General features: G+C 30.5%; 2 protein-coding genes across 2 annotated transcripts; one reads left to right on the top strand and one right to left on the bottom strand.

Moving 5' to 3' along the window:
• Positions 1–1,101: 1,101 nt before the first annotated feature.
• On the top strand, positions 1,102–8,846 carry LOC120081323. The gene is made up of 7 exons (XM_039036076.1): positions 1,102–1,258; positions 1,479–1,711; positions 4,725–6,137; positions 6,245–6,313; positions 6,417–6,615; positions 7,573–7,672; positions 8,413–8,846. The coding sequence occupies exons 2-6, from the start codon at positions 1,709–1,711 to the stop codon at positions 7,641–7,643; spliced, it is 1,755 nt and encodes a 584-aa protein (XP_038892004.1). The 5' UTR covers positions 1,102–1,258; positions 1,479–1,708; the 3' UTR covers positions 7,644–7,672; positions 8,413–8,846.
• On the bottom strand, positions 8,760–13,725 carry LOC120081324 (WAT1-related protein At2g39510-like). Its single transcript, XM_039036077.1, has 7 exons — positions 13,354–13,725; positions 11,920–11,982; positions 11,116–11,232; positions 9,775–10,015; positions 9,532–9,693; positions 9,273–9,424; positions 8,760–9,130 (listed from the first exon to the last, which is right to left on the bottom strand). The coding sequence occupies exons 1-7, from the start codon at positions 13,545–13,547 to the stop codon at positions 8,929–8,931; spliced, it is 1,131 nt and encodes a 376-aa protein (XP_038892005.1). The 5' UTR covers positions 13,548–13,725; the 3' UTR covers positions 8,760–8,928.
• Between the last annotated feature and the right edge of the window lie 6,317 nt (positions 13,726–20,042).

Raw genomic sequence — 20,042 nt, 5'->3', positions numbered from 1 at the left:
TGAAATGAGTAATATGAAAAGTTAGTTTATTATTTTATCGTATGAAATCTATCATTTCATTTTATTTTAGTTAAAACAAGCATTTACTCATTTTTTTTAAAAAAAGTTTTATAGTACTTTGTAGCACACATTTTTTTAATGACTAAACTTTCAATCTCAAGAAATAAATTGCATGTTAATTACCATGGAGAAACTCATTTGGCTAGTACATACCGCACATCATTTTTACATGTCATCCTTTAGTTCAACAATGCATGAAATAGGAGATTCCAACGTTAAAAAATTTAGTTGTATTTATAATGTTTTTACCTTTTTTTTTTTTTTAAGTTCAACATGGATTGACGATAGTGATTCAAACTTCTGACTTATTGATCAAAGATATATATATCTTAATTAGTTAAACTATATCGTAAATTTATAATGATATTTAGTTCTTTACAAATTGAACTAGGTTTATGATGGACTCTTAAATAACGCTCATATGACTTAATGAATTATAATATAAAAGAATAGTATAAATAATTGATAATCAATTTCCTTCCATATTTGAGGCACCCAGGCATGCGAGGCACGTGCCATCTCCTACTTTATCAAACTCTGATGTTTTCCTATATTAGGAATGTGTCAATGTAACAACATTTTTTTTAAAAAAAAGGCCCCATAAAAAAATAGTTTCTCCTTTTCTTAAAAAAATAAAATCAAGAGATAATTTTGTTCCCATGGTTCATTGCATACGTAAACTCGCCTTCGTGGCATTAATCCAATGGCCGTTCTCCCTCTTATATCCAATATTTACGATCCACGTCAGTAAAAAAAACACCATATTACTGTGTTCCGAATACAGCAGATTACTCATCTCTAAGTGATGTGGAGCCTATTAAATCACTCCACGTGTAAATCTAATTTGAAGCCAGATCGTAGGGCTGTGATTCGATACTTTACCATATACAGAGCCTTCAAATATGGTATATTATCAACGGCCCGATTTCCCGTATGTTTTTACCAGAACCATACGTCAGCCTTGCGAAATGAAACAGAGCCATTTGATCCTCACTGTACATGTGTACGGTTCGATTACAAGATCGTAAACTGATATTGTAAAACCGCGTCGTAGAGGATCATTCGCTATAGTAAAAAATATACCAAAGCTCAGTTTCTGTCGCTATCCAGTAGTCCCTCAGAAGTCCCTTTCTCTTTCTTCTCATCACCGAGAGAAAGATCGCTTGTTCGTAACCCACCGGCAATTTCTCCGGCGAAGGTCAGTTCACTGACAATTATTTAGTTGTGAAATTTCGGAGGTTTTAGTCTCTCATTGTTGGTTTCTTTGATTTTGTTTGGTATTGGATTTCTTGTGCATTTTTTAAATTTGTGTGTGTGTATGTGTGTTTTTCGGAATTTAGTTTGATCGTGATTAGCTCTGATCGGGATTAGATTTCTGGATACTCTGTGAGTTTTGATTTATGGTTGTTTGTGTGCAGATTAATTTTGGAAATCTTTTGAGGTTTGCGGTTTCCGTGGTTCTTTCTTGTGTTTTTCATCGTTAACTTGAGTAGTGTCGCCGTCTATATCTAGCACTGGCCGTGGAGTTGGGGTCGAGTGGGTGTGGTGTGGAAGAAGTTGACCTTATTGCGCGGAGGTTGAGTTTCAGAGCTTGGAGAAGTGACTTTGAAGTTTTGGGGTTTTTTCTTTGGGGTTGTCAGCGGAAAGAATGGTAAGTTTGAATTGGGAATTTTGTTTACTCTTCCTACCTGTGCATGTTGCTTTGTGTAAACTTATTCTTATGAAAGCCTAATTTTCAGTTTCATAGGTGTTTGCCGATACTGATTTAATACCTCCATTTCACTTTGTCAAAATGCGAGCATTAAAATTTTATTAGAGATATGTTGATCTCTAGTCAAGCGAGTTATTGCACATTCAGACTATCATTTTTCATTTTAACATGTTGCCTACTCAAGGGAGTACTTATTACTTAGCTACTAGGTTAATAGTGTGTGATAACATATTTCCGTTCGGAGTTATTCTTCAATTTTCACAGATCAATTTACCTAACTTGAGGTTGTATCTTTTATCGAGATAGATTTGACTGCTCAAAACCATGATGGGCATTATCATAACATATTTCATATGGTTTCTTTAAGTTTTTGTTGTTTGACTATTACTGAAGCTCGCTCAAAATATATATGTGTGTATGCATGGACGTTAGGCAAGTTGCTTAAATTGGTAGGTATTCTTGGAGGCTACAGTTTTCAAATTCAAATTTGAATCTTTAATAGCCGAGAATGTTTAAGGTTTCTGTTTTTAGTTTGATCTAGTTAAATCTTTTAGCTGGGTCATCCGATCCTTCATAACTTCTGCAGCAGTTGAATGTGAATTAACAAAAAGTATGAAAGAATTCAGGAAGATTCAACTCCCCTTCATTGAATCACGATTGATTATATTAAATTCCTATTTCATTTTAATCGGTGCTTGCTTATTCAGGAAATCATATTTGCTTCCAGTTCAAGTATTTCCTTAGTTTTTTTTTCTTAAAAACTCAAAACGTTGGTCCATTTTCCTTAATGGGTGACCAGAATTCCTCACAGTATTCACCCTGTGTCAATCACTGTGAGTACGAGGATGGAAGCATAGGATTATGCGTTGGATGTTTTCAATTGCCATAACTTTAAGCTTTTATTTCAACTAGTAGTGGAATTGAAAACCACCTTATTTGAAAATATGTTCCACCCTTCATAATAATTCCCCTGGTTGCACAAAATCTGGATTCGTTAAATATTTTCTCCATATCTAAAATTATTTTTGTAGAAAGATGAAAATATGGTAGGCATCTGATTTGCATGTCTTTTTTAGTCTCTAACTATGTTCACTGGTAGGAAGTGGTTTATTTTTAGTCAAGAAGAAAAATAATGATTAATAAGGAGTTGAAATAGTAAATGAACTTTTGAAGGTGTTGAAAAAAAATGAACTTTTGAAGGTTTAGCCAGTGATAACAAGTTGTTTGATTGATTATGGACATTGGATGATCGAAAATAAAGGCTCTCAAGCAACTTTCCTGGAAGGCCAATCCTCAACAAAGTTTTAGTTGGTCCACCATAGAAATCTGAATGAGATGATTGAGTAGTTCCTTCTCCATCTGCCTTTTATGGGGAAAGGTCGTTCCTTGTGACTTGTTGAGGTGTGTGCTTTATTGTGGGATCTTTGGTGTGAGAGGAATAGTGATAGTGTTTTGAGGCCTGGGAAGGGACCTGATTGATGTGTGATCTCTTGCTAGATTTCATGTTTCTCTTTAGGCTTCGGTTACGAAGGATTTTTGTAATTAACTTGGTAGGTGCTATCTTACCGGACTGGAGACCCTTTCTTTAATGGTCGTCTTTTGGTGGTCTTGTTTTTTGGTTTCTCTTGAATTATTTCATTTTATTCTTAGTATAAGATCGATTATTACTAGAAAAACTTACTACGAAAACAAACTTCAAAGCCCTTACTAGAAAACTTACTAGGAGATCTTAAGGGTTCCCCATTAGCTTGAAAGATATATGATGTCGGTATTATTTATTGAAGGAGAATTGATGGCTACAACAGCTTATTCAAAAGTGATGAGGACAACATTCAATATGTTATCTTGTCTGAAGGTAGAGTTCGATAGTATTTAGATGGAGATATTAGTTAGCAGAATCTTGACAGTGATGTCAATCAAGTGGTTTGATATGCAAGGGAAATTAAACAGGTATAGAGTGGGAGGAAAAAGAGAAGAAAGAGGGAGAAATAGGAGGTTAGACTTTTTATAATGCTTGATCCATTACTATTTTGACAAAATGTAAAGCCTGAGGTTTACTTGTGAACGTGATAAAGTAATTCTGAAGGGGAGACCATTAAATTGGGAAAATTATATACTTATCAAATTTGTTTCATGCTTACAATCTAAATTATCACACACAGATGACGTTTTACACTAGTTTTAAGGCCTGATTTGCTAAAAGGCCGGATCTTCATTTGATTTACAAGATTTTAAACTTGACCAAAATGACATTGGATTTTGTAATCAAACCTGATAAGCTTGTAGAGTACCTTTGAATCTGTATTTGATTATTACTTCATACCCTTGTCCTTAGGCGGCCTCCCCTTTGTTATTTTGGATGCATCTCTCTCTGTTTCATATAAAAATATGCTAGTAGATTTTAACTGTACTATATTCAGATATTTAATCCAGATTTTTTATTTGGTTCTGATCAAATCGACTGCATGTAATCATCAAGTAGTTAGTTTCATGAGTGTTTATGTTCATTTCTCTATATTCTGGAATATCATCTAACTGATATATGGAGCTGTAAAGCCTTTCTTCAAGACATTTTCCCATTATCTTATTCTTTCTGTAGTGGAAGTGGGCTATATTTATAAATATGGATATATGTTGGAGCGGCGGATGTCAAGTGCCCAAAAAAAGGAAAAAGAAAAGGAATCCTAGTAACTTATGGAAATTAATGTGACATGTCAATTGTTAACTTTAACTTCTTTCCAGCATTTGTCTTTTCCCTTATTGTTTTGAATGCAAAGTGAGAACTTATATACTAATACTGGCTTCTAACCATATTATCTTGTACTGAAGTTCATCTTTTACACTCGTGTTTTTGAATTTTCATTGGGTTGTTTTGAGGTAAGTTCTTGTACTTTAAAGTAAAAACTTTCTTATATTTAGTAAAGCTTCTCAAGTATTTGGTTTTTTTTTGCAGTCTTTCCAGCATAAAAGTTTTTGGATACCTAGGGATGCTGGATGTTTAACTGATGGAGAGATGAACTATGATAGCTCCTCGAGAATGGAAACCAAACGTGGCCATCAATGGTTCATGGATGGCAGTGCACCAGAGCTATTCAGTAATAAGAAGCAAGCAATCGAAGCTGTAAATTCTAGACCTGTTCCAGGAGTTCCACACATGAATGTTTCTCCCTGGGAAAACACTTCAAGTTTTCAGTCAGTTCCTGGACACTTTACTGATCGCCTTTTCGGCTCAGAGCCAATACGAACTGTCAACTTGGTTGATAGAGGCATGACTGTGGGAAATGCAAATATGGACATGGGAAGAAAGGAGTTCGAGAATCATTTTACAAACAACCCATCCGTTGGCTTGTCCATGTCTCAATCCATTGAGGATCCCTCATCATGCCTCAATTTTGGTGGAATTAGAAAAGTTAAAGTCAATCAAGTTAGGGATCCTGACGTTGGCATGTCTGCTTCTTTGGGGCATGCCTATAGTAGGGGTGATAATTGTACAATTTCAATGGGTACAGCATTTAACAAAAACCATGAGAATGCCATATCATTGGGCCAAACTTATAATAGTAGAGATGAGAATGCCATCTCGGTTGGCCCTGCATATCACAAGACAGATGATAATTTTATTTCAATGGGTCATGCTTTCAGCAAGGGTGATGGGAGTTTTATCACAATTGGTCATAACTATAGCAAGGGAGACAATAGCATCTTATCAATGAATCAGCCTTTTGACAAGGGGGATGACTCTTTTATTTCAATGGGTCAAACTTATGAGAAGGCTGAAGGAAATATCATTTCTTTTGGTGCCTCCTACAATAAAGGGCAAGAAAATTTTATATCAATGGGGCCAACCTATAGTAAGGCGGGTGATACTTTCATTTCAATGGCTTCATCCTTTAATAAGGGAAACGATGATAACTTATCCATGGGTCCAACCTATGACAAGGTGAACTCTGACATTGTACATGTCGGTCCTAAATTTGACAAAGCAGATTCTGGTGCTGTGTCAATGGCTCACAACTTTCATAAGGGTGAGAGTAATACCATATCTTTTGGAGGTTTTGATGACGAGAATGGGACAGATAATCCTTCTGGTGGGATTATTAGCAGTTACGACTTGTTAATGGCTAATCAGGCTTCTGCCCAAGCATCAGAAGTATCAACCCTGAGAGATTCAGTTGAACCCAATGTGGAAGTAAACATTAACAATGCCATAAAGGTTGATGGGAAAATAGACACAAGTTCTAAGAATAAAGAGCCAAGGATGAGTAAGAAGGTGCCACCAAATAGCTTCCCTTCAAATGTTAAAAGCTTGCTTTCAACTGGTATGCTTGATGGGGTTCCTGTGAAATATGTTTCTTGGTCACGGGAGGTATATATTTTTTTCTTATATATATTTTCAATTTAAGTTGAAATGGAGAATGCTATGAAACTAATTAGTCTTTTCTGCCATCTGTTTCAAATATTTATGCTGGGAAGAAAAATCTGAAGGGAATTATTAAAGGGACTGGATACTTGTGCAGCTGTGACAACTGCAATCATTCAAAGGTAACTTGTGAAGTTCAAGATTCCATTTTTTTGTTAAAGTCAACCAGGGAACACACAGCTCTAATTATATGATTAAGGTTGCTAAGTGAGTTGCATTGCACAGGCTCTCAATGCTTATGAATTTGAGAGGCATGCTGGCTGCAAAACCAAACATCCAAATAACCATATTTACTTCGAGAATGGTAAAACTATCTATGCTGTTGTTCAAGAGCTAAAGAACACCCCTCAGGAGATGCTATTTGATGCAATTCAGAATGTGACTGGCTCTCCCATTAATCAGAAGAACTTTCGTATGTGGAAAGGTGATTCTTTTTTTTTAGCCTTCCACACAATTTTTACGTGAGTGCATCAGTAAAAATATGAAGGATTATCCTTGTTCAAATTAACTGTTGAGGAGATTTAAATGGGAAAAAAAAAAAAAAAAAAAAAAGAAGAAAGAAAAAGACAGAGCTGCAGGGTGTTGGTCTTCTTGGCTGGTCAAAGATGGGCTGGCCAAGAAGGTTTGTTGGGCTTTGACTGCTATGGTTTTATAAGACCACGTGAGTTATTATAGCACAAGAATAACCGTGAACCAAACCCTTGGCAAGTTGCTCTTAATTTTCCCTTTTAATAGAAGTGGAGTTTCAAACCTCTTCCTTTGTGAGTTTTGTCTACTTCACATTGTGATCAATCTGATAGTTTGGTATCTTGTAGATTTCACACGCGGCTCTATTTTTTGTCTATTTTAATTTTGTGTTTTGTTTGGTAACGTTTTTTTTTTTTTTTTTTTTTTTTTTTTTTTTTTTTTTTTTTTTTTTTTTTTTTTTTTTTTTTTTTTTGGTTTTCTATTTTTGAAAATTATGTTTTTTTCTCACTATTTCTTTACAATGTTTTTCACATTTCTTAAAGATAAATTTTGAATTCTTGGTCAAGTGTGTTGTTTTTTAAAAAAATTATTTTTTTTAGTTTTTAGTTTCCCAAACTTACCTGAAGTAGATAACAAAACACACAAACTTACATGTAGTAGTAGTGTTGATAAACATAATTTAAAGAAAAAAAAATAGTCATCAAACGGAGTCTTAGTTTTCTTTTACTTTTGAGGCTTAGTTCCCCTCACAATATGTAGAGCCACTTGCTTTCTTAGGAAGAAAAAATATGTCAGTATCTATTAGATTTCATATAAACACATCTATTTTATATGTCTATTTTTTTAAAACTAAAATTTATAATAAGCATTTATGTTGAAGTTTCTCACTCTTTAATTCATTCCTACTGCGCAGCATCTTATCAAGCTGCCACCCTTGAACTCCAGCGTATTTATGGAAAAGATGAAGTAATTATGCCTTCTTGAGATGGGGATTTACCTTTCTAAATTTTGAGGTAGGCCATGTGTCGTCATCTGTGTTTAGCATTGTTCAGATTTGAATACATTAGGTCTCTTGTTGACTTTTAAAATTTAATACTTAACGAAGCTAATGTCTATAAACATATGCTTTTCTGTTCTCTCTAGATTAAGTTGATAGAATATCCGAGGTGAAGTTTTGGATAACCATATACTTGTAAGTAGGTGGCTATAATAACTTTGGATTGTGCAATTGAATGCACGGTGCCATTTCCTACCTCAATTGTAGTAACTAAGATATTGCTCCCGAAATTTTGAGTGATAAAGAAAGATCATGCGGCTGCATAGTGTGGAGTTTTGTTACATGTAAAACATTAAGACATGAAATAGAAAAATAGTGATCAAAATGTTTTGAAGTATATCTTTTGTTCGTTTTGAGGAATATACATCCTCCTGTTTCTCATTAGAAAAGGCATTTTGAACCAGAACTACCATACCATCTTAATTTTCCCATCTCACTCCTTTACTAGTCTTATCCCTTAAGTTCACACAATGTCTCTCTCTACATTACACACATATAGACGACGGAAATTCCAAGTATTTTCACTAACGTAGGATAAATGAGCTTGTGAGCTAAGCATCTCAGGGACTTGGAGATCAAAGGTTTGGTGTGTATGCTGGTGGTGTTCCATCTCTGCATGAGATGTATTTTCTTATTTGTTTTATTGTGTTTACATATTATTTTATTTCGCTGATACGTGTACTATACCACTTGTAGACCTCAAAGATATACCTACCAGGGTATTTAATCACAGGATGGATTTGTAATCAAAACATTGCTAAAGTGAGTAAATTGTAAACCAGTAGTTGCAATCAAAGATGATATGGATGAGTGGTGATTGAAGAAGGCATTATTCGGTCGGGTCAGCCACCTGCCGACTTTTGAAGACATCATTTTGATCACGTGTGCATTGCGCAGAATGCCTTCTGCTTTTCCTTTCATGTTACATTTTGTTCTTTATATTATCCCCTCTTAGCAGAATTGTATTGAAGCATTTTAGCTACAATAGAATAGTATGAAACAACGATCTGGCTCTATGCAAGCTCAAAAACTAGTGGAAGGGCTTTGGTTCCAAACAAAAACAGAAATTATTATTAATATAGCCTTCCACAAATGCAAAAGTTACAAACACATTTTGGTTGAAATGAAAATGCAGGGTACTTTAAAACAACACAGTCCACTTGATCCATATATTAACAAATACCAGCACAATTACAGGTGATTTAGAAGTCATCAATTTGTCTCCACTTTGGCAACATCAAGCGAGACGAATTCTTGACTCGATTGGACCGTCTTCAAAGCCTCACCTGCTTCAGTCGTTTGTTGCTTATCATGTGCTATGTTATCACTGTCTGATTTAACTGAAAGCTGATCTTTTCTTTTGCCCCACAAAACCAGGTACAATCCAGTGATAATGGTCACTGCTCCAATAATCCTACAAAAGAGTTGAAAGCTTTAGCAAGCTGGTTTCCCATTTGGAAACTGAAACGACATCTCTTGTAGATCTATATTATTGCATTGCCCTTTTAGTTTTGTTAGGAAATTTTGGAACAATTGCAGCCTTCCTCCTATCTTACCTGCCTAGCAACATAATCTCAGACAAGATGAAGGAGCTCATGATTGCAACAAAAATCATGGACAGAGGATTGAATGCAGTGACAAAAACAGGCCCTTTTATTTGCATCACCATTCCTTGAATATAATATGTTACCCCTGAACATATTACTCCCTACAACAGAACATAACTGTTATATTACTTTGTGTTCATTCCACTCTCAAACATAGTTTGAACCAACACAAGCATCTTACAACTTTTTACAAAACATAGATACTTACAGCATAAACAACAGATAAAAGCTGGCTGTCAAAGTGCAAAGCCCAAGCAGAAGGGTTTCCTCTCTCCATGACCAAAGCCACCAAACAGCCTCCAATGGTGGCTACCAAGCATATCAATGCTGTAAGAGACAGCTCCGCAGGGTACAGTTTCAATGTAATCGCCTAAGCCATCGACATCCAGTCCATTAGCTTCTAACAAAGCAAGAGGCATATTTCTTCGAAGAGTTCTACTTATTTATTTACCTGAAGAATGATGAAAGCTGACTGGCAAATGCAGCCAATTGCAATCATGAGGGAGCCCTTGATTTGGCTTTGGTGATTTGTTGAAGCAGCTGAAGAAGCAGAGGGGTGGTTGGGTTTTGTCCATGGAAGATTCAACATGGGTCCTCTTATGAATGTCATAATCATGGCTCCTCCTACTGTTACTATTGTTCCTAGAATTTTTGCTTGGCTTCCTCTTTTCAAAATATTCACTTTCTCAAGCCTGCCATATCAATTATTCATATATGTTTCATTGAAGTTCTTGAAATGGATGTCATAAATCTCATCTTATATTTTGGATTGTGTAGTTTTTCTGTAATTTGTAAAACCTAAGTATCATCTCATTTCTTCTTCATTCATCTTCTTTAAGCTTTTGCTTGAGTTTTATCCCTCTGCCCAATTTGTGTATCAACAATCACCACAAAAAGTTCTATGGGTTGAAAGTTTGAACCCCACCATCATAATTCCATTGCTATATTTTCAAAAAGGAAAAAGTGTTTGATCTTTTTTTCTTGGAGTTAAAAGGTAGGGGAAAAAAAAGAGAGAGAGATTACAACTTGATTGGAACTTTATCAACTACCAGACATTGGACAGCTATGGGATTTGAACCCACTAAAAAAGACATTCACTTTAAAGTTATATATTTGTGAAAGTGGATTTTAATATACATAGTAAAATTGACTGAATCTTCTAGCTCCAAATATATATAATTCAATCATATAATTTACAAAATAAAAAAATAAAAAAATAAAAAAAGAAGTTCCAATCATATTATATCCTCTAAAACTTTCATGCTTAGTTCAGATTTGATTTCTAAACTTTTAATTAATTCTATTTTATAGTTTCTAAATTTTGGTTTTGATCACTCAATTTCACATAAATTGTTTCAGTTTTCCCAAATTAAGTAACTATTATTTAACATAGATTATAATTAGAATATGTTTGAAAACCCTCACACATACCACAGGTCTATACATCATGTCTTTATTAAACTTAATATAAAAAGTTAACAGTGACCCAATATATCTAGTACGTTTGATACAATGATTGGTAGACAACAAAAGGGGTATTTTGAAAAGCTTTAATTCATGCATAAAAACCAACACAAGATTCAAACACACTTCTTCATAAAAATGTTGATTTAAAGTTCAACCGATTAAAACATATGATTAAAACATATTACTTTTAATATCGAGAAGAGTGGAAAGTTCAAATCTCCACCACACGTATTAATCTTAGAAAAAGACAAAGTAAAAAGAAAAGAAAAAAGATTCAAAGGGGTTCATGATGCATTAGGAATGAAAGTTTTGAAAGTGAAAGTACCTGCAAGCCCAAGCCATGAGGAAAGCAAAAGCTGGTAGAACATTGCACATGGCAACTGCAAAGGTAGCTGTTGTGTACTTCATTCCAGTAAAGTATAAGTTGAGATCAATCACTGGCCTACCATTCGTTTTTCAGGCTCAACAACGTTATTAAAAGTATTAAATGTATGTAATTTGTCTTAATAAACATTTTTGTTCCCTAAACTTTTGTGAAATAACAATTTAGTTTGTGAATTTATAGTAATGATTCTAGATTTTGTACTTTTAAATTTAACTTTAATAAGCAACAATGTAGTCCATGTACTTCACAATTTGTAATGCTTACTCTAATAATGATTGAGGGAATTTTTTCTCTTATAGTAATGATTCTCTTATGATTTATTGAATTTTTTCTTGACATATAGATTAATGCATTGATTGAAAATCAAATTTATTTATAAATTATAAAGATTAAGTCGTTAAGTAATAAAAGTTGACATTTAATTTTGATGAGATTTTTTATGATAGAGAATAAATTGTTAAAAAATTCAAAATATAGAGATTAAGTTCTGACTTATTAAAGTTTAGGGACTTATTAAAGTCTATGGATTAATTATTACTTATATGAAAATGTATTTGAATCTATGATCTCAAAGAAGATCGTGCATGTTCGAACTATGTTCACATTGACGAGTGAGGGAAGGTTTTTGTAAAGAAAATAAATAAAAAAATAATTTAAAATTTGGTTGTAATTAAATTAAATTTGGGAGATTAGTAGTAGTTTAATATTTAATATCAATGGTGATGAAATGATCAAATTTCTTACTCTAATAAACCCAGCATCACAATCTTGAAGACCAACGAAATGGTCATCTTTGTCCTCACTTTCCTGCATGCAAAAACTAAAAACTCAAAATATTCTATGTAGAGAGAGGAAGAGAGTAAAAAAAAGAAAAAAAAAAAGAAAAGAAATATTTATTGAATGTTATTGACTATTTTTTTTTACTTTTTATAACTATTCAATTCAAACTTCATTGGATAACCATCTAATTTGTTTAATTTATTTTACGTTTTGAAAATTAAGCTGGTAAACACTACTTCTACCAATAAGATTTTCTGCTTTCGTTCGTTTTTGAATTTTTGAACTACTTATAGTCGTAAGTTTCTTTGTTACGTAGTTTTTTCTTGTTGGTGTTTTAAAAAATCAAGCCGAGTTTGAAAAAAATTGTTTTTGGAATTTGGCTAAAAATTTATATATTTGTTTATGTCTCATTTGGTAACAATTTCATTTTTTATTTTTGGTTTTTGAAAATTAAGTCTATTTTCTTCCCTTTTTTACCATGATTTTCATCAGTTGAATTTTTAGCCAAATTCCAAAAACAAAAACAAATTTTTAAAAACTATTTTTTTTTCAAAATTTTGGTTGGTTTTTTTAAACCATTGGTAAAAGTAATAACAAATAAAGAAATTTGGAGGTAGAAGTCGTGTTTATAAGTTTAATTTAAAAAAAAAAATTAAAAATTTAAAAGTTATCCAATGGGCCTTAGAAATTCTTATATAGATCTGGTTAAAAACAAGCCCAAATTAATTTAAAAAATTTAAAACCTAAAATCAAAGGGTTATTGGACGCTGCAGTTTTTAAAAATAATTATTTTTATTTTTAAAATTGGACAGGAAATGCATATGTTTTAATTTAAGAAAATTGGAAACCATGACTTAAAAAAAAGAGATAAAATAAGTATAAATTAAAAAAAAAAAAAGAAACTACGAAATCATTATTAAACAGGCATAAAATTATGAGTTTGTTAATATATTTCGATGCATGTAAATACCACTATATTTCAACCACCCCAACACGTATATTATTAAAAACTCAACCCACAATATCTTATTATAGTATAATAATATTGTAAATATCTAATACATTGAAGAGTAAAAATGAAGACTAAATTGGGAATTACATGAACAATAATCAATTCAACTACTATATATAGTCTACAAACTAAAAAAAAAATTGACAATATACAAAACAACAAGTGAGTGTATAAAAAGCTGCACTCATCTCCATCTTTATGCAATCGGACACTTCATTCACACATAAACAATACAAAAAATATCGAAGAAATTTCAAACAATGAATTGGTTGTACTAAAGATGAGTGCAGCGATGTAGTTAATTAATTAGTGTTTCTCAGTAACAATTAAATCGTTGGTATGTATGTATATAGATAGACGAGAGAAAGAAAGAGTTGATAAAGGACCTGTCAAAGATGAAGGCAAAAGGAGCAATGATAAGAGTAGCAATGATCATACGATAAAACACGAAAACATATTGACTCATTCCTTTGTTCAAAGCAAACTTTGCAAGAATCGCCATTCCAGCTGAACCAAATTGCATAAAAAGAACTCCAAAATATGGCTTTGCCAAACCCAAAAACCTCACAAAACCCTCCATTTGATCTCTCTCTTTCTCTTTCTCACTATCTTCAAAGGCTTTAGCTAATTGCTATGACTAACAATAGACATACACACACCATGGAAATGCCTAAAATTTAACGTGGGTTTTATAAGCAAAGTTTAGGGAGTTCCACTCAACCAAAACTAAAAGAGAGGAAGAGACAAGAAAGGGATTGGTTAAAAGAATCATCCAAACAATTATTAAGAAACAAATAAAAAGAAGTATATGGTTTCCACATGTGTAAAGTGAGAAGTAGTGCCACCAATTTTGCCTTTGTTTCATTTTTATGCTGACCAAGGATAGATATCTATTGTGAGTGCGCTGAAATTGAAGTTGCATCAACAATAGGGTTAATTTTATATTATAACTTTGTTATAAGATGGTCTTAATAAGGTACAAATATCTTACCTTTTGAAAATTTATTAAACTAGCTAGGCCGCCACATCCTTATCATCTCGGAGATGTTTGAAGCAAGGAATAACATTGTTTAGCCGTGAAGTCGAAGTCAATAAGTCATGAAATTAATATTTGGACCGACAAGAAAAATAACAAATTTCAAAGTTTCATTGGGAAAAATGATAAAAAGGTTTTAAACTCGTAAAAATAACAAAACAAATTTATATAATAGAAAATACTAATTAGTAAATGACAAACCTGCACTAGAAACAACCATATTAAGTACAAATGAAAATGCAAAGATACACTGCTTCGAAAACAACTCGAATATCGCATATACAGTCTATCTAAATATTCTAGAACCACAAATACACTATATCTAAACATTCTAGGAATAAAAGTTAAAAATCATCTAATATGGCTCTTAATGCGTGCATACGAGGGAGTCTCACGATCAGGAACTGACTTCCTCCAAGATGAGAAAGAGCAGGGCTGATTATACCAACGAAGTTGTTGGTAGGTGAGTATTTGAAGGAATTGTAATCTCGGAAAGATGTGACTATTAAAAATAGGAATTTCATCGGAATTATTCCATGCAACCAGTTTGCCCATAGGATCTTGAAATCCAACTTCAAACACTATCAATTCTAGAACATCATTGTTGAAAACGATGTTCAAAATAGAAACAAAAGTAGGAAACATGTATGAGAGCAACAAGTCAGCGAGAGAGATTTTGGGGGCAACTAAGTGAAGAAGATGAGATTTATGATCTTTTGTTATATTATTATTATTATAACAATATGTATAAAATAATGGAAAAAAGATTTAATTAGAATTGAATCAGTAGCTAACATTTAAACAAATTAAAAATTAGTTAGATAAAATCAAATTTGATAATAAAAGATAAATTCGAATATAAATTGAGAGAAAAATCAGGAAGTTTTTATTTATTGTGATTAATTCGAAAAGTAGTTAGATAAAATATAATTTGATAATAAAATATAAATGCAAATATAATTTGGGAAGAAAAATCAAGAAAGGAGCTTGTTTATTATTATTATTATTATTTTAATTGATTAGGTCATAATTTGATAAATTACACTTATTCATAATTCCATTCTCATAAATTTTAACACTTACACTGTATTTATGACTCCGTCAACCACAAAACCTACAAACTCATAAAGGTAAAAACAATAAGAAGCCTAGCTATAGCAAAAACAACCCGACTATAAAAGTGAATACTTACTTGTTTGTCAAAAAGACAAATATTTATTGAGATATTGATAAAACAAAATGTATATTAAAAATTTTAAAATGATATGATCATATAATAAGATGCTAAGTGATAAAACATAATAAAAAATTGAAAGAGTGAACAATTTGAATGAAATATGTACTTTGTTTGATGAGATATTTATAAAATAATGAAGCAAACTCAGTTAGAATTAAATATGTTAAAAAATTTAAAATAATAAAAAAAATAATAAAATAATGTAAGATGTGAAGATTTACTATAAATTAAAATTTAAATAAAGATATGAAGATAAAAAATTAATTCATTTGGAATGAATTCAAAAAGTGGTTAGGCAAATCAAATCTATAAAAAACTGTCAATTCGAATTTTAAACTTGACAAAAAATTCGCCACTTTTTTTTTTTACAAAATCTATTCAGTTGGAAACTAATAACCAACACTTACCAATCTAAACTGTATTTCTAGTTAGAATTGATACATACTATAACAATTACAATGTTTCAATATTTCAATTGGCCGACCATGTTAGGAGCAAATCCAGTATTATAAGAGTCGACCTCACATGTGTTGCACACATTTGACCAAAAATCTTATTATTTCGAATTTTGCAATTTTCTCCAATTTTCCTTAATATTTTTCACTCGTAGATCCACCAACTTCGTAAATCAAATAGGGAGTAGACATAACAACTCCTCTCTCACAACTCTTACTTCTTGAGCCAAACATGGCTTAATAACCACTTAGATTAGGTGTATATTTGAAAATCTATCTACATGTCCTTATTAATACTTTAAGGAATACAATTTTTTGACATACAAAGACAATTTCTCTCTTGCATATGCATCTAACAATGCAAAATTTTATGTCAACTACATTGTGGTGTCCTATTAAGATAATTTCTTAGAAATTTGAAACGATATTAGGTGGGTAGTAAATAGAAAATAGTTAAAATAGTGAGGATTTTGGCAAATGGATTTTTTCTTCGTTTGATAATTATTGAATTTTTTGCTTTTTAAAATTAAGATTACAAACGTTACTTCCACGTATAGATTTAAAGAAGTATCGTACCAAATCAGGTTTTGAAAACTAAAAATGATAGTTTTTGAAAACTTGTTTTTGTTTCTGAAATTTGACTATAAATTTAAATGTTATTTGATAAGAAATGGAAATTATGGTGAAAAATTACGAAAAAACAAACAAAAATTTCAAACACTTAAAAGGTGACCTTAATTTGACGTGAGTGCATTTTTGTTGTTTAGTTATGTATACAGTTGATTTGAAAATTTTGATCCATGAACTGTTTTTTTTTTAATTTGTGTGTTTTTGTATTGTACGTTAAAAGTTTTCTCTTTGGTGGTTGCTTTAAAAAGTGTCTATAGAATTTTAAAGTTTCAATTTTATATTTATAATATAAATCTAATTTCTTCAAAAAGTGTTGAGTAAATCTAATTCTGGTGTAAATTTACTAAACATTAAATTAAAAGTATACAGATTTATTAGACAATTTCTTAAAATTAATAGACTTCTTAAACACGACTTGAGTTGAAGAACTAAAGTTTCATTCTTTAAACTTTTTCTAATAGAAAAATATTTGGGTGTAATCTAATTGTACAATCTATTCAAGTGTCCAATTACAAATTATCATGTACCAAACTTTTATTTTTTAAAAAAAATATAATTTTATATATTTTTTCATTTGTGATTGAAGTGGATAAAGAAATGTGTGTGCAAGCAACTAAATATTACTCTTTTTAATAATTATAATCATAATCTAACTTGAATGGTATTAAAGTTTTGATTAAAATATAATTATGTTCCTTTTACTTTTGGGCTTGTTCAGTTTCAAGTCTATATCAAATGTACAATATAATTTTAGTCATTTTACTTTTAATAAAACTTAAATTCATCTCAACAACTACTTTATTATAATTATTTCATAAATTTTTTATTATCGGTAAATTTTGTGAATATATTCACGTATTATATTTTCTTACATGAATATTATAATTATTATATAATCAACTTTGGTTAAAATTAACTTTAGACTATAATTATTTAGACGTTAAAAAATATAAAGATTAACATTGAATAAACTCCAAAGTATAGAGATTAATATATTATTTTTTTAAAAAAATTATTTTAAATAACAAAACTATTGAAAATATTTATAAATAATAATAAAACATCATAGTTTATCTACAATAGATCGTAGATCGTGATAGATAGTATCTGTATCTAGCATGACATAAATAGACAGTATTTTATCGCGGTCTACTACAAATAGACAGGTAAATTTTACTATATTTATAAATATTTTGGTACATTTTCTTATATTTGAAAACAACCCTTCTTTTTAACTTAAAGTTTTAATTTGGTTCTCAATTTGCCATTAATTATTTAAAATAAAAATATTTTTAATATATAATTTCTTTAACTTTTATTCTGACCCATCTTTTTCTCTTTTCCTCCCATCTTTCTTGATCCTCTCATCCATGGCAGCCATCGTCGCTTTATTTTTTCGTCTCTTTTTCTTTTCCTCTTCTTCTAAAAGAACAAAGAAAAGAAGAAAAGAGGTTCTTTTTTTTTTTTTTTTTTTTTTTCTCTTTTGTTATGATTATTTCACCACCAAAACCATCATATCATTGAAACAATCTTCTTAACCAATCAAAAATCGATTTGTTTTCACTTTCAACCATATGGCTTTTTCCATACACATTTGGTAAGCCATGCTCTTTTTACAAAGACCCATAAATAAGTCTAACATGAGCATAACTCGATTGGTAAAAGTCAATATTTATTAAAAGTTTAGATATTCGAATCTATCATCTGACATAATATCGTTGAATTAAAAAAAGACAATAAAAAACGGAGAAGAGAAAACAAAGAAAGGGACACGTTTTTCGCTAGATAATAGAAAATGAAAAGCAACTTATTTTATAATAAATTTGTTTTTGGTTTTTAGTTTCTAAATAATGAATGTATTTGATACATTATTTGTTTCTTGATTTTCTAGATTTTTAAGAACATTTCTATACAATAGGAAGAAAAAATGAAAATAGAAAAATAGTTTTTAAATTCAAAGCTTCACTTTCCCTTGATAACCCTACTTAACGTGAGTGCAGCCACTATAATGATAGTGAACAAAATTTATATACCGCAGCCACTCTAACTTTTAATTTCAAAATTTCCAATATATATAAATTTATATATCGAAAATTGAAAATTAAACCATATATTATATATACCTATACATTTTTATAAATATTGGAAAATTTGAAATTAAAAGTAAAATAATATATATGTTAAGGAATAGAGAGAATATTTAAAAGAAAAAAAAAAAAGTCCAATATCATACATCGGAATCCAACCCAAATAAAATAATTAGTGGGCACCTTACAAAAAATATTTATAGAAACAGTGACATATAAAATGAAAAGCATGGAGAGAAATTACTTTTTGTTTATTTAATTTGAATGCTTTTTAGAAACATTTTCTAAAGGTTAGAAACAAGAAACGGGTACGGTAAAATAAAAACAAGAAACAGAAACATTATCAGACATGTTATCTAAGATTTCAAAATATACCTTTTTAGTGAGTTTTTTTTAGAATAAGTATGTTCATGAGTTTTCAAAATATATCATTTTAATCCCTGAGTATTTAAGAATAGATTTAAAGTCCCTTAAGACTTTTTTAGTGTTTTATATAATATTATGACATTTTGAATTACAAAGATAAGTTTAAAAAATAATTTTAGAGAGAAGAAGTATTTTTTAAAAAAATATATTTCTAATTTTAAATAAAAATAAAAATATATTCTAAGACCAATTTTAAACTTATTTTTAAAAACTCAGAGAATTTGGAAACTAAATGCACCTATTCTAAAAGTCAATGATTAAAAAAATTGTTTTGAAAATTTAAGGACTAAACATATATATATTCTTCAAACATCAAGGACTCAAAAGTAATTTAGGTTAAATTAACTTAATTTACCTAAATTAATTAGGATGGAGTAAATTATCTTTTTTAGTCCTTTAAAGTTTGGATAACATGTCAATTTTATCCCAAGTCTTGTTGGCAAGAACAAAAATATCAACTCAAATTTATAGATGTATTGACGAATATTCTGGAAAAAAAAAAAATCATGGATACACGAAAAACTAAAATAATATACTTTATAACAAACTTGATTTAAGTCGTAGAACAACTTTAAGCAAACATATAAAAATTTGAAACAAAATATATGCATCAACATAATAGGTAGTGTAAACTATAAAATAAGTATAAACTTAAATAATTTATGAATAAAAGATTAGTCAACAAATCAATAATTCAATATAAGATGATGTTATCACTCTAAGAAATATCACTTACAATAGCATTAAAAAAATGCTTTCAGATTTTCCATAGCGTTTTCGAAATGCTGTCATAGCTCATTTATTGAAAGTCCATGACTTTCCATAGCGTTTTTTCAACGCTATAAAAAGTTTATTTTGATAGCACATATATGATGTTATAAAAACTTTTCATAGCGTAAAAAAAAACGCTATTGAAACATTTTGAGAATTTTTTTTTATAGTGTTAGAAAAGTGCAATAAAAAAGTTTCAATAGCATTTGTCCAACGCTAAAAAAAAGCGTTAAAACGTTTTGATAGCACTTTTCCAGCGCTATAAAAAATGTTATCAAAATGTTTCAATAGCGTTTTTAATAACATTGTAAAGACACTATAAAAGACATAACGTATTATAAATGCCATCGTAACCGATGTTATTAAAAGTTCTCAACTTTACATAGCGTTTTTGTACAACTATTAATAGTGGTATAGAAAGTTGACATGTGAT

Source organism: Benincasa hispida, chromosome 7 (genome assembly GCF_009727055.1).
Source record: "Benincasa hispida cultivar B227 chromosome 7, ASM972705v1, whole genome shotgun sequence".
Taxonomy (NCBI): Eukaryota; Viridiplantae; Streptophyta; class Magnoliopsida; order Cucurbitales; family Cucurbitaceae; genus Benincasa; species Benincasa hispida.
This window is presented reverse-complemented; position numbering and strand designations above follow the sequence as displayed.